General features: G+C 53.7%; 1 protein-coding gene across 1 annotated transcript; it reads left to right on the top strand.

Annotated features, from left to right (window-relative positions):
- Positions 1-2400: 2400 nt before the first annotated feature.
- RASL10B (RAS like family 10 member B) lies at positions 2401-14683 on the top strand. Its single transcript, XM_033184144.1, has 4 exons — positions 2401-2643; positions 5885-6242; positions 11571-11695; positions 12197-14683. The coding sequence occupies exons 2-4, from the start codon at positions 6027-6029 to the stop codon at positions 12465-12467; spliced, it is 612 nt and encodes a 203-aa protein (XP_033040035.1). The 5' UTR covers positions 2401-2643; positions 5885-6026; the 3' UTR covers positions 12468-14683.
- Positions 14684-15225: the final 542 nt, after the last annotated feature.

Genomic DNA, 15225 nt, shown 5'->3' with positions numbered 1-15225 from the left:
TTCCAGCCCTATACTTGCTTCTAGCTACTGCCCTGGTCCTTTCATACCTCCACGCCAACCCTCTGGGAGCCTACTTAGAATAAATGGAACCGCTGTGCCACGGTGATGCTCATCCTCCCCTAGGATGCCTGCGTGTCCCTAAAAAAGGCAAAAAATAAAGGCCCCATGCTGAGACTTCCTACATGCCAGGCATTGTGTTAAGGACTTTACACACCTCAGCTCATCTACACCCTGTCAACAACAGTGAGGGACAACTAATCACACTCCTTTTAATAAATGAGACTACAGACTTCAAGTTACTTGCCTCCGTTACAATAGCAAGTGGCAGAGCCAAGATTGAAATCCAGCTCTGTCTGATACTGAAGCCCAGGCCCATACCCATTCTCCTCTGTGACTGAACAGGAGAAGGAAGGGAGAAATTGCGTGGGTGCCCAGAATGCAGAGGTCAGAGTGTGGAGGAAAACTGAGTTCTGTTTGGGAGCACACGGTAATAGGAGGTCAGAGTGGAGGATGCAGGGTCCCAGGGGTAAAAACAGTTGGGATATCTCTCATGGTCCTGCTCCTCCTCCTGCCCTGGAGGCTCTAAAATGCAACTTGATCAGGCGCTTCCCTGCTTTAAAACTCTTCCATAGGGCCAGGTGCAGTGGCTCATGTCTGTAATCCCAGCACTTCGGGAGGCTGAGGTGGGAGGATCACCTGAGGTCAAGAGATTGAGACCATCCCGGCCAAGATGGTGAAACCCCATCTCTACTAAAAATACAAAAATTAGCTGGGTGTGGTGGGACGCTCCTGTAGTTCCAGCTACTCTGGAGGCTGAGGCAGGAGAATCGCGTGAACCCGGGAGGCAGAGGTTTCAGTGAGCCAAGATTGTGCCACTGCACTCCAGCCTGGTGACAGAGCAAGACCCCATCTCAAAAAAAAAAAAAAAAAAAAACACCTCATCAATGACTTCCTGTCCAGCACAGGGCTGGACCTGAACTCCTCATCCTGTCAATCAGGGCCTTTGTGACCAACCTCTGGCTTCTTCACCCACCATGCTTCCAGTCTTGTGGGCTCCTATCTGGTTCCCAGACTCACTTCTCAAGCCTGTGTAATTGCTCTTGACTTCTGTAGCTTTCTTTTTTTCTTTTTTTTTTTTTTTTTTGAGACAGGGTCTTATACTGTCACTCAGACTGGAGTGCAGAGGCCTGATCTCGGCTCACTGCAACCTCTGTCTCCCAGGTTCAAGTGATTCTCCTGCCTCAGCCTCCCAAGTAGCTGGGATTACAGGTGCGCACCAACATGCCTGGCTAATTTTTGTATTTTTAGTAGAGACGGGGTTTCATCATGTTGGTCAGGCTGGTCTTGAACTCCTGACCTCGTGATCCACCCACCTCAGCCTCCCAAAGTGTTGGGATTACAGGCATGAGCCACCGCACCCAGCCAACTTCTGTAGCTTTCTTCTGCTACAATCTCCCTCCACCCAGCCCCCAAAATCTACTTCTTTCAAGGTTGCTTCCTTGAAAGTTACCTCCTGTGAAGCTTCAGTGACTCCTCTAATGAGTTGTCCCACTTCCCCTGCCCTCCGCAGAACCTTGACTTTGCACACAGCACATTTTAATGTTGTGTATCTGCTTTTGGTCTCACATTGGACTGTGAGCCTCATACCAAACTCATCAGTGACTGCTCAGCTAGTGACTCTCAATCTTAGTATTCACATTTTACATCTAAGTGAGACAAGCTTATCAACCTCAACTATCTCATCAGTGAAGTGGGGGAAACAATATACCCCATAGAATTGTGAGGATTCAATCTGAGGATGCATGCAAAGCTTGTAGCACACCGGCAAAATAGAGGTTGCCTATCAGTGATGACATTGATTATGACATGACATTGATCATCAAAGGTTAGACGATGATGAGTGTTAGAATACATACCTGGGTGATTTTGCCCTCAATCCTGACAAATGCTGGTATCTCCCATTCTGGAGAGAAGAGACCTATGGTAGTTTTAGGGGTATGGAGGTCACCCATTGGCAGGGGAGACCTTGCTTTGTGCCAGCCAGCTCTGCCTTTCACTGCGTCAGTGAAGGGTGAGAGTGATCACCCTTCGCTCAGCCCTTGAGGAGGGTGGAAGAGCAGAGCCTGGATGTCTCTAACACACAGTGCAGGGCACACAGTGGCCTGGTTACGGGCCTGGGCCAGGGGCATATGAGGCCAAGAGTCGGAATGAAGCAAAGGCCTTGAGGGCTCTCCCAAGCCTTTCTTCAGCTCTTTCAGGTTAGAGCTAAATTCTCGCAGGGAGAGTCTGGAGGGGTGTGAAGGTCGAGGCCAGGGATTAAAGAATTCGTCCAGGGCCGCCCAAGCGAATATGTCAGGCTCAGGGACCCAGCGGAATGCCAGCCCGTCCCCCCGCCCCCCTCCTCCTTCCAGCGCGAGCGGGCGGCGCGCTCCGGAGGGAGAGCTGGGGCTGGAGGTTCCTACCCCCTCGGCGGCCCGCATCTGCCCCGCGCGCCCGCCCTGAGCCCGCGCCGACTGGGCAGGCGGGGGCGCCCCCACTTCTCTCCCCCCGGGCGGGGGAGCCGGGAGGCAGCGCCAGAGCCCGGGGGGAGCGCAGCCCCGCCGACCGGCCGGCCAGGGCAGGGGGCAGCTAGGACGGCCCCGGGTAAGCGGCGGGAGGAGGGGAAGCGGTCAGGGGTGGAGCGGGGCCGGGGCAGGGGCTGGGGGGGTCGGGCCGGGGTCGGGGGAGGAGGAGACGGCCGGGGCGAAGGGAGTCCGGGACTAGGAGGGGGCCGGCGGGCTGGCGGGGAAGCGGTGCGGGGCCGCCACGTGAGAGCTGGAGCTGGGGGTGGGGGTGCCTGCAAGGTGCTGGAGGCGGAGAGCGAGCTGGGCTTCTACATCCCCCCCAAACTCCTACCCATCAGGTCATGGGGAGCGCAGCATCCTCTGTCGCCCCCTAACCCACCCCCAGGCGAACGTGGTTGAAACAAACAGCTGGCAGACTTGTGACCCGGCCCTCTGGATCCGCGAAGCCCCCGCTGTCAGTCTTGGGCAGCGACCCAGGCGTCCAGGCGCAGGGAAGGGGACGGAACTAGGCTTTGCCCCCTCTGTGTGTCTCTGGTCTCTTGCCTCTCTTGCCGGGCGGTCTCTTGCCGGGCGCTGTCTGCAGACTCACTGCAGAGAGCAGGCCTTGGGGAGAAAGCGCTCAGGGGCCTGGGCCCTGCTTCTTGGGACAGCCCCCTCCCTTCCGCACCCAGCCAAAGGTGTTGGATTAATATACTCTTAGATCCAGGATCTCTGCCTGGAAAGAAGGAAGGGGCACTGATCGCTTCTGAGTTGGGGACAGGGCCACACTTGGGCCTGGTGAGTTCCAGGAGACTGGCCCCAGCCTAGGGGCCTCCTGCGCCCCTTCCCTAGCTCCTGGGCAGTGCCCCTTGTGCATTTCCCTGCCACTCCCCAGAAAGGGCCGGTTTCAGGGCAGGGAGTGTGGTGTCCGGGACAGTCTGCAGGTAGGATGCATCGTGGAAACCTCTGAGCTGCCACACCCAGAGGCCAGGACTCCTCTTGGCGTTCCTTGCCCTCTCTTCCTCCCCTAGGACTCCCCACTCCCCACCTGCCTGTGCTGGTTATGTAATTAACCCAGCTGAGTCTCTCTGCCATGCTGGTGGTGTCCAGGGATGCCTAAGGGGTTTTGGGACCTGGAGGGACACATGGGAAGGAGGGATAGGTACTTCCCCCTAGTTGGGAGCCCATGTAAGTGTATAAACACCTGTTGGAGAAGGGACACTGCATGGGGCAGGAAGGAGTTTAGGGTCCTAATCTTAGTTAACAACTAACTGGCTATGAGGTCTTCCCTTCCCTAAGTCACTGGGTTTGTTTTGGGGTGTGTTTGTTTTTTAAATCTTCAGTAAAATGAGAAGAATCTCTCACACACACACTGCATGCATGTGAGCTCATGCAACAGTAGATAGCAGCCCCTCCTGGGATTGCTAGGAGGTGCCATTGCTGAATTTGTGGGGAACTTAGATGAATGAAGGACCCCTGCCCATAGCAGTGGTCACTGTTTATTGAACACCTATGCTGGCCTAGGCCCTGGGCTTTACATGCACACATCATAACACTCTGTTAAGTTTCTTGCCCAAGGTCACACTTCAGGTGAATGGCAGAGCTAGGAATCAAGCCCTAGTTGTTCTCACTCCAATTCCTGACCTTTATTTACTATGCTGTGTGCGCACATACCCTGTGGAGTGAGTCCTCTGAACCAGGACAACCTGGGGGACATTCAGCTACGGATTGTGCATATGTGGAAAGGACATGCATCCGCAGAAAAGTATGCACCCATGAGGAAAAGCATGGCCTTGCCAGAATCCAGCGAATCCACCTGCCCTGGACCCAGTTAGCAAGTGCTGATGTCACCCTCCTGGGAATCCAGACAGGAGGTCTCAGGCATGTAACAGCCTCTTTGGTCACTATCGCCAACAAAAGAAGAAAGGTTCTTTTTCCTGGCTAAGAGATTTACATGGATTTTCTCAGAAATAGGGGCTGTTTACCTCATTGTACCTATGTGCAGAAGCATGGCTCCAGTTGAGAAGGTGATTTGCCCACTGACATGCAGCAAGGACACACCAGAGCTGAGAGTTATACCCAGGCCCTAAAGTCACTGAAACTGAGCAGGCAAGGAGCTAATGAATTCATATCAAGGCCAACCCCCAGCAGCCCTTTTCTGGGCACCTACTATGTGCCAGGCCCTCTGGGCTCTAGGGGATGCCAGAGAATGAGACCCAGACCTTGGCCTGTATGCATTCACCGATTAGAAACACTGAACTTGGCCGGGCGCGGTGGATCGTGTCTGTAATCCCAGCACTTTGGGAGGCCAAGATAGGTAGATCACCTGAGGTCAGGAGTTCGAGGCCAACATGGAGAAGCCCCATCTCTACTAAAAATACCAAAATTATCCGGGTGTGGTGGCAGATGCCTGTAATCCCAGCTACTTGGGAGGCTGAGGCAGGAAAATGGCTTGAACCCAGGAGGTGAAGGCTGCAGTGAGCCGAGATCATGCCACTGTACTCCAGCCTGGGTGACAGAGTGAGACTCTGTCTGAAAAAAAAAAAGAATCACTGAACTTGAAAGTTGGAAGAAGTACTGCAACATCATAGAAAGGAGTAGCTGCCCTTCGGGTTGTGACTGGACACACTTCTTACTCCTTCTAAGCTTCTCTCTAAAGTGGGAATAACAGTACCTATCCCTCAGAGATGTCGTACAGACCAAGGATACCCATGTGGGCATGCCAGCAGAGTAAGTGCTCAGCAGTGTTGCACCCCAGAGGCGACGTGGTCATCCAGTGCAGAATTCTCAACTAGGGGCATTTGGAAATGGGGGAGGGGGAGTTTTGGTCACCGTGGTGTCTGGAGGCTGCTGCTGGCAGCTACCTCTTGGGAGCCATGGAAAACAAATGTCCTGCAATGTGTGGGCAGCCCTGCACAATCGACTTCTCTCCCTACAAAACGTCAGGAGTGCTGGCACTGAGACACACCTGCCCAGTCCTACCCACTCAGGAGGACACAGACTCAGAGGTGTTGCCGTCTTGTCCCAGGCTCTGTGGGGAAGCTGGGATCAAACCAAGTCCAGTGCCCTTCCCACTCTGCTCTGCAGGCTGTTTTGGTTGGAGTTGGACCTGGAGAAAAGTCAGGTCATAAGTCAAGAAAGATTGGGTCCTACGACTGGAATGCAGGGAAAAATGGAGGAGGGTGGAGAGGGTTTGGATAGGCGGCCACTGGGGTTTTGGGAAAGGGAAGGCATTCCAAGTGGCAGTAAGAGCCTCAGCAAAGTCCCAAACGTGGAAAAGTGCAGGACGTGTCCAGGGATAAGCTGGTGCACTAAGCCCACCTCTTGTCCCCGCTGTCCAGGTGGAGGCCGCAGAGGGCCCAGGGCAAGCAGAGGCAGCAATGGTTGGTCCTGACGGTGGCTGAGCCCCCAGCCCCTGGAATATGCAGCCCGGGGGAGCCCCAGACAGCGGCAAGGACGAGGTGGCGGAGTGGGGCGGGAGGCATGGTCTCCACCTACCGGGTGGCCGTGCTGGGGGCGCGAGGTGTGGGCAAGAGTGCCATCGTGCGCCAGTTCTTGTACAACGAGTTCAGCGAGGTCTGCGTGCCCACCACCGCCCGCCGCCTCTACCTGCCTGCTGTCGTCATGAACGGCCACGTGCACGACCTCCAGATCCTCGACTTTCCGCCCATCAGCGCCTTCCCTGTCAATACGCTCCAGGTAGGAGGACCCTGGGGGGCATGGGTTAGTGGGGAAATGGATGGGTAGGGGAGAGGCTGGATTCCAACCTGCTGTAGCTCGGGCCCTATTGCCAGGGCCCCATCACTGAGTTTGGGAGCTCCACACTGCACCTTGGGCCACCCTGCTTAGAGCCATTCCAGGAATTCATTCATTGCTGTACTAGTTTATTCAACAAATATTTGATGACCGTTTAATGTGTGCCAGGCCCTGCAGTGGGCACTGGTGCAGAATGGTGAGCAAACAAACAATTTATGGAATTTGCTTTCAAGAAACTCATAGTCTGGTGAGAAAAGGCTAACAGGCAACTATTACATGGTGTGATAAGTGCTATGATTGGAGGAGCAGGGAGCTGGAGCAGCCCTTAAGGGGGCATCCAGGTCATCCAGATGTGTTGGGGTGGAGTTGGGGGGTCACAGAGGATGATGTCTCAACTAAGTAGGTTTTAGGCAAGTAAGAGGCAGTAGAGAAAAGGGCAGGGAACACAAGGCTGCAGTGAGTATTTGGGGCTGTGCCTACCATAGCCCCACTCCACGTCCTCTGGAGAAGGGACAGCAGCAGAATAGACAGGGCCCTGGAAAAGGTGTGTTCTCAGAGGCTCTGGAGACCCCAGTCAGCTCTCTTGCCCAAGGCCCTCTTCTCTTAAGTGATGCTCTGCCCCCGACCTCAGGACCTGTCTGCTGGGTACCCTCCCTGCCAGGTTTGGATTTAAATGCCCCCAGGGCCCTCGCTTATTGTGTTCCTTCCCCACTGCCTGCTGGAACCAGGTCCTCTTGCCCTCTCTCAACCTCTGACTTGAGAGGGAGTGGAGAGAAAAAGGAAGCTGAGCTCTAAGACATGTTTGCTCACTGAAGGAAGCCTCTGACCAGAGTGTACAGAGCTTTTCCAGGAAGAACGGACACAGTGGTAGAGACCCAGAAGGCAGGAGACAAGGCTTGTCCACGTGTAACGGAGCAAATAAAGCAGTCTCTCAGGCTGTGACCCTGGGCTGGGAGCTGGTGGGCAGCTCAGCACTCAGCACTCTCAAGCAACACCAGGCAGGAGGGCCCTGGCCTAATCTTCCGGAGACACCTGTTTCACCCATCCCAGGCGCCTGGGGTCAGCAGCAAAGATGGAAGCCTGATCCCGCATCTGCCCTGGAAGCAGTGAGGCTGAGCCTATCAGGGCAAACGGTCTGGGCACAGGGCCTTCTAGTTCTTTTCTAAAGAAGACTTTAACAATCACCTGATTGGACATTCAAATCTTGCTCCAAGCCTAGACACTGAGCTTTGTTTCTTTCATCTTGCCCCCTTTACCCTGATTCCTACCCCACTCTCTATAACCATTCTTACCGAATTTTTCTTTCTTTTTTAAAATATATTTATTTATTTATTTTTGAGATGGAGTCTCCCACTGTCGCCCAGGCTGGAGTGCAGTGACATGATCTCGGCTCACTGCAATCTTTGCCTCCTGGGTTCAAGCGATTCTCCTGCATCAGCCTCCTGAGTAGCTGGATTACAGGCACCTGCCACCACGCCCAGCTAATTTTTGTATATTTAGTAGAGATGGGGTTTCACCATGTTGGCCAGGCTGGTCTTGAACTCCTGACCTCAAGTGATCCGCCTGCCTAGACCTCCCAAAGTGCTGGGATTATAGGCATGAGCCACTGTGCCTGGCCTCTTAACAGATTTTTATCCATACTTTCAGTGTTTCTTTACCCAAGTAAGAAAATGCATTCTTCCCTGCTTCTTACGTAAAGAACAAAATGGAGGCTGGGCGCGGTGGCTCACACCTGTAATCCCAGCACTTTGGGAGGCCAGGGCGGGCGGATCATGAGGTCAGGAGATCAAGACCATCCTGGCTAACACGGTGAAACCCCGTCTCTACTAAAAATACAAAAAATTAGCCGGGTGTGGTGGTGGGTGCCTGTAGTCCCAGCTACTCGGAGGCTGAGGCAGGAGAATGGCATGAACCCAGGAGATGGAGCTTGCAGTGAGCCAGATGGCGCCACTGCACTCCAGCCTGGGTGACAGAGCGAGACACCGTCTCAAAAAAAAAAAAAAGAACAAAACAAAAACAAGAAACATACTGTTCTGTATCTTGATTTTATTTTTTAAATTTTTTGTATAGATAGATCTTGCTGTGTTACCCAAGCTGGTCTCGAACTCCTGGCCTCAAGCAATCCTGCTTTGGCCTCCCAAAGTGTTGGGATTACAAATGTGAGCCACTATGCTTGGTGCTGTACCTCAATTTTTTTTAACTTGCTATTATAACCTGGAGATTTTTCCAGGCTATTATCTAGAGGACTTCCTTGTTCTTTCCTCATGGCCACACCTTACTCCATTGAAGAGCTGTACCATGGAGTCCTTTCTTATTGGACAAGTGGATGATATCCAGTCTTGTGCTGTTTCAAACAGTGCCAGAATGAATAGCCTTGTAGGTAAGTCATTTTGAACATAAGTAGGTATATCTGTGGGATTAATTCCCAGAAATGGCATTGCTGGAAATGGCATTGCTGGATCACAATGCCTGGAAATGGTATGGTGAATACAGAGCCAGGTGAGGTGACTCAAGCCTATAATCCCAGCACTTTGGGAGGCTGAGGCGGGCGGATCACTTGAGCTCAGGAGTTCAAGACCAGCCTGGACAACATGGCAAAACCCCATCTCTACCAAAAATACAAAAAATTAGTCGGGCGTGGTGGTCCATGCTTGTGGTCCCAGCTGCTTGGGAGGCTGAGGTGGGAGAATCACCTGAGCCTGGGAGGTTGAGGCTGCAGTGAGCTGAGATAGTGCCACTGCACTCCAACTTGGGGGACAGAGTGAGTCCCTGTCTCAAAAAAAAAAAAAAAAGGGTGACTGTAACTGGAGTTTTGAGGGGAGGTTATTTCCAGATTACCCTCTATAGCAGGGGTGTATGCTGTGCTCCTGTGAGCAATGTATATGACAGCCCGTTTTCCTGCAGCCTTGCCGTCAGTATATCGTCAGACTTTTGACAATATATTTGACAATCTGAGAGATGACATGTGGTATTCTCCTTGTAGTCTCCATTTGCATCTCTGATCATGAGAGAAATTGAGCATCTTTTCATAGGTTTAAGGGCCTTTGTGTTTCTTTTTTTCAAGAACTATTGATGTCCTTTGCCCATTTTTCTATTAGGTTGTTGACTTTTTTCTTCTTGACTGACTCTGAGTTTTGGACTCTAGAATAGCCAAGATTTCACTCAAGGAGCCCAGTAAGGGACTTTCGGCAGAGAAATGCTGTGAAAAAGGGATCCTCGAGGTGCCAAAGATTAAGTATAAAACCTAAGAATCCTGATGGCCACCATCTGAAAATAAGATAATACATTCTTCTCCAATGCCAGATGAGATAGAGTCCAGGAGAGTAGTATTTCCTGGATGTGAGCCTCAGTGTCTTCTGCAGCCCCTTCTATCAGAGAAGGAAGCTGAGATTATCAGGTGCTTGCAAACCACCAAAGGAATTATCAGCAAATGCATGGTTGAGATGCAGGTGACTGAGCCTCTCTCAGACTGCATGTCCCTGAAACTGGACTCCCTTTCCATTGCTCCTTCTCTGTTTTGACACAGCCCCAAGATGGCCTTTTACAGTTTGGAAACCTGCTTCCTCCCTTCAATCAAGGGGGAAGGGACAAGCTAACCAGTCAGGGGCCTTCCTCCTCTCTCTTTTAAGAACCCCCAGAGAGGAGTGGGTGGGAGGAAGCCAGGAAGTCCCCTCAAGGAGGCAACATGCTGGGGGAGAGGTGGGCCTGTCACCCTCAAAAGCTGGCAGCTGCTCCCTCTCCCCAGCAGAGAGATTGAAGAGACTGGGAGCCTCTCATCCCTCCCACTTCTCATTGATCTCCACTCATCTTGGGAGATCAGAGGAGCATCTGTATGCACAGGTTCCAGGCTCCTGGAGATCACTGTGTCTAGCAGAATGCAGTCTTCCCTGGCCTAAGAAACCAGTTCAGTTTCCTATGGTTTTAGGTTTGTCCTCAGCATCCTCCTGCTGCACCAAAAATTTAAACCTCAGCACAAAGAAAAGATGCCACATCATTTCCCTAGGGAAATCCACTGCAGCATCTTCTAAGCCTTTGAGTTGGGAAGTGCTGTTCTGAAGTTGGACTTAACTCTGCACTACTGCCACCAAAGTCATTTCCTTTTGATCCTTCTTGGAAGTGGAGAACTGTAGTCCTCCTTTGTGCGTGGCCCCTGCCCCACTTGACTCAGATGCTGGGACAGGAGACATACCTCCACCTTATTCTAGTCTTTTGCCTGAGCTTTGGTGGGAGAAGACTGGTTTCCTTTGTCCTTGGAGGCCTCTGTCCCCCCAACTTTAGGGACCCACTTCTTTCCACACACTGGCTGCCTGAAACGGCTCTTGTGGTTGCAACTACTGGCACGTTGACTAATGAATCTCTTAAGGAAACTTCTCTTTAGTGTACTTGGCCTTTCTAGGAGTCTCTTCATCTTGAGCCATACCCTGCAATCCCTTGAGAAGCTGCACAAACATTCAGGAAGTTCATCTCCCTGGAGCTTCCCTGGGGCCCTGCTCTACATCAGCCCGTTATGCATCCAGTCTGAATCTTTTTCTGTTTCTGAAGCCTGAGGGCAGAGATGAGCATACGGAAGGGACACGTCAGGTAGCAGTCTAAGGGCAGTGGCAGAGGCAGGAGTTGCATTGATCCCAGCTTGGGCTATGGAGAGCTCACCAGCCCAGGTAGTGCCATTAAGGAGCACCTGCTTTGACACTCAGAGAGGAAGAGGGAGTACATAAAAATGAGGACAGCCTGGCTGTGGCCCTCTCAGGAGCTCACAGCAGAAGTAGGGAACTGGAGATGGAACACTCTAATGAAAGTGTAATCAAAGGATTGTTAGAACACAGGAGATGAAGACAGTAGTCCCCTGCTTGCAGGAAGGATGGGAAATAAGGAAGCTTCTTGGAGGCAGTGGCACTTCAGCTGAGCCTTGGAAGATAGAATTTTAACAGGTCCAACACCCAGCTCAGAGCTGGACTCTTAGAGGTACTTCATAAATGTAATTGTTGAAAAAAGACCTTGATGGATGGATGAGGGGACAAAATGGAGCAAGGCAGAACTAAGTTCCAGATGTGCACAAAGGTCAAACAATGTGACCTGCTCCATCCTGGATTGGGAATGGGGAGGCTACAGCTCCTCCATTCTCCCTGGGCCTGGTCTGCTGGGGATGAGCAGGTATGGAAGGCTTCAGGTGCAGTGGCAGGTGAGAGCACTGCCCCTCTGATGGGAGATGTCTGGGGGCTAGGGGAGCCCTCATGGCTGCTCTGACCCTGGTACTGGCTGGGGATATTGCAGGAGTGGGCAGACGCCTGCTGCAGGGGACTCCGGAGCGTCCACGCCTACATCCTGGTCTACGACATCTGCTGCTTTGACAGCTTTGAGTACGTCAAGACCATCCGCCAGCAGATCCTGGAGACGAGGTGAGAGACTGGAACACAGTCCATTGCCACCTCTGTGGATGACCCAGTGCTAGCCAGTCCCTGTGAAAAGGGGACAGTATAGGGACAGAGCCAGAGGTATATGTGTTCTAAGATTCCCACACATACACTCAAACATGCATACATTGTGCTGTCCCCATTTCTGTTAACTCATGTTGGGACCCTGGCTGTGGGGGTGGCTAGAGTAGTGCAGTAGTTAAGAACTGGGACTTCTGGAACAAGACTTCCAGGGCCACTCAGCTGCATGACTTGAAGCCAGTAACCATTTAAGCCTATGTCCTCATCTGTAAAATGGGGATAACAGTAGAACCCATCTTTTAGATCAGTTGTGCTGATCAGAGACTATAACACCTCCAGGGCTTAGGGCTGCGCCTGGAGCAGAACATACGGTGGTGGTAGTATTGGGCAGGCACAGCCTGCCCTGCTGGGAGTACAGCGGTTGTGAGACTGACAGAGTTCTGAGCTTCCTGCCTCGCCCCACAGGGTGATCGGCACCTCAGAGACGCCCATCATCATCGTGGGCAACAAGCGGGACCTGCAGCGCGGACGCGTGATCCCGCGCTGGAACGTGTCGCACCTGGTGCGCAAGACGTGGAAGTGCGGCTACGTGGAATGCTCGGCCAAGTACAACTGGCACATCCTGCTGCTCTTTAGCGAGCTGCTCAAGAGCGTCGGCTGCGCCCGGTGCAAGCACGTGCACGCTGCCCTGCGCTTCCAGGGCGCGCTGCGCCGAAACCGCTGCGCCATCATGTGACACCTGCGCGCCCCGCGGGCTGCACCGGCACTGGCCGGGCGGAGGGTGGGGCTGTACTGCAGGGCTGGGGCGGGGAGCGGGCGGGAAATGGAACTGTGACGGTCCCGGCCTGAGGCCCCTGCAGCCATGCATCTCCCAGTGAGAAGCAAAGCGCGAGAGGGATCCCCCAGTAACTGCTCAGCCCTGCCCCTTGCCCCTTGCCCCCGTGGCTTCCTGGGACAGCCGCCTTCAGTGCTGTATTTAGTGCAGTTCCCGGCCCGACCCGCGGGGGTGCCACAGCCTTTTGGGATGGGGGTGAGCGTGCAATGGAGGGTGAGGGTGGCAAGGTGTCGCCTTGGCCGGGCCCCCACCTGTCTTTTCCAGAATGTGTCTGTCTTTGCCGGGTGTCTTCCTTTCCCGTGTCCGCCCACCCAAGCGTCTGTTGGTCCTTACCTGTCTCACCCACCCTCCAGTCCCCCCTAGCTCCGCTCACAGGGCTCTCATTTCGTCCATCCCCTTGTCGCAGATCCTGGCAGCTTCTTTGTGAGGCCAGGCCTTCTGACTGTCAGCACCACCGGCACAGGGCAGAGATGCGGGTGGCCTAAGGACCACCAGCAAGGGGTCCGGGGGCTGAGGTCCCAGATCAGTGAGGGGAGAAGGTTGAGCTCTCCGGCTTCCAGGGAGACCTCCCCGCCCAGCAGCCCCCAGAGACACAACAACCTACCTTCCAGCCTTAACTCGATGGTCCGTCCCTGCCAGGTGCCCCTCACTCTTCCTGACCCCAAAGCCAGATCACCCCCTGGGTTAAAATTTTTTTTTTTTTTTTGGACAGAGTGTGGAAGGGGAATCCCCCAAAAGATAGCTTCTTTTCCATGATGCCAGGTTCCAGTCTTCTATTACCTCCTGCATACTGCAATCTGGTCTGTCAGACTGGGGAATGTTAGGTTCTGGGGTCTAGTCGTGGGCAGGATGGTGCCCAGAAGGGGGTCAGGTTGTCCCAGTGAAGATTCTGTTGCCCCGTCTCAACCCCGTCTGACTACCCCAGACTCTGCCTGCCTCAGATCTCAGACTACCCTGATTAATCTGGGGAAGAACAGAGCCAGGGAAGGAATGGTGGGGACTCCTGTGCTTGGGGGAGACACACCTGCATCTTCCCCCTGCCCCAGATGGAGGCCCTCAGGATCTGACACCCTCTTGTCCCAACACCAGTCAGCCCTATGCCCTAACTCACTCCGCCCCATTTTCTCCGGCTGCCTGGCCGGGTTTCTACCTCTCGTCACCGGAGCTGATCACTGTCAGTTTTGTACCGATTTAGAAATAACAATAATAATGAAGATTCCAGGAATGGCATAAGGGTTTGATGCGGGAATTGGAGGGAGGGAGAAGTGGTGCCCTGTCCCCTGCCCCCTGACCAAAGAAAGCTGTCCTTGAGGCTGAGCCCTCAACCCTGGCCTGGTGGGAGGACAGCAGGGTCCCTTGTTATAAGAGGGGCAGAGAGTACAACTCCACTTTGGCCAACTTAGCCAAGGCTGCAGCATATAGACTAGGAAATCAGGTAGCCCAGAGTGGTGATGGCGTGGAGTCTGGGGGAAGGGTCATGGGTGGGGAATTTATCACCAACGTCCATTGTAGGGGGAATCTATGATTCTGCTTCCCCAGCTGATTCCCACTCTGTCCACCAAGTGGGGGTAGCACAGCCCCACAGCAACCGCCTTGACCTTGGGCAGTCTAGTGTTCCTGCGTTCCAGTCCCTGCTGTGCTGCAGGACTTCGGGCAAGTGACCTGCCCTCTGTGAGCCTCCCTCTGACACAGAGGAGGTGGCTCCCCTTCCCCACACCTTAGAGTGGCTGGGAGGGTAACAAAGAGGGCCTGCCCCTTAGTCTCCTGCACCCCTGCCTCCTGGTTCACCAGAGGGAGGGGATGAGGGATGGCAGCATCTCACAGGCCCCATCACCCCCAACTCTGAGGCACCCGAGGTGGGGGAAGGGGGCCCAGGCCTCTGGCTGCTCCCCTGTGGGAGCCATTGGAATGTATCCCCTGACAGGCCCCCTCCCGCCTCCACTTCAACCCAGGTCTTGGATTTCAGGTCCCTCCACCCCCATTCTGAGTCTCTGTCCTTACCCTCCCACCCCCTCACAGGGTTTCCCACCACAGGGTCTGGAAGTGTGTGTGACGCCCATTAAGCTGTTATCCGAAGTCAGATTAAAAATCAGGGAGTGTTTTCCCTCGTTTCTGTACCAAGGTGTTGGCTCCATTCCTCATGGTAGGAGGGGAGGGATCCCCACAGGGCTTGCCTGCTGAGCTCCATGTGGAAGGAGGGTGAAGGTGGTGAGGTGGCCCCCAGTCCCAAAGCCCAGGTCAACAGGGAGACCACCGGTGAAGAGTTCGGGACGTATCACCTTTCCACCTAACCCCAAACCCTCCAACTAATTCAAACCATTCAGAAGGGAAGCAGAACTTCTCCCCTGCCAGTCTGGAAAATTTCCATAATGGGACTGAACCCCAGCTTCTCCGTCTCCGTCTCGTCCTTCCCACTCAAGGCTGAGACTTTGCAGCCTCTCAGTCATAACTTCTTGGATGTAGATGTGTTAGGAACACTTTCAGCCACCCGTCTTGTCCCTGAGTGATCTCAGGACCCAAACTCCAGAGCAAAGCTTTGAAGTCTTGGGCAAGGGTGCCTTCCAGGAGCGTGTGTGTTGAGGGCAGGACGTCTCTGTCCGTGGTGCTGACCCACCAGCCACTTCCAGGAAAGATGGGGCTGCCTGTAAAGGTTGGCTGA

Source organism: Trachypithecus francoisi, unplaced genomic scaffold, assembly GCF_009764315.1.
Source record: "Trachypithecus francoisi isolate TF-2019V2 unplaced genomic scaffold, Tfra_2.0 Lachesis_group20, whole genome shotgun sequence".
NCBI classification, from domain to species: domain Eukaryota; kingdom Metazoa; phylum Chordata; class Mammalia; order Primates; family Cercopithecidae; genus Trachypithecus; species Trachypithecus francoisi.
The sequence above is the reverse complement of the archived record's forward strand: the minus strand, read 5'-3'. Positions and strand labels throughout refer to the sequence as shown.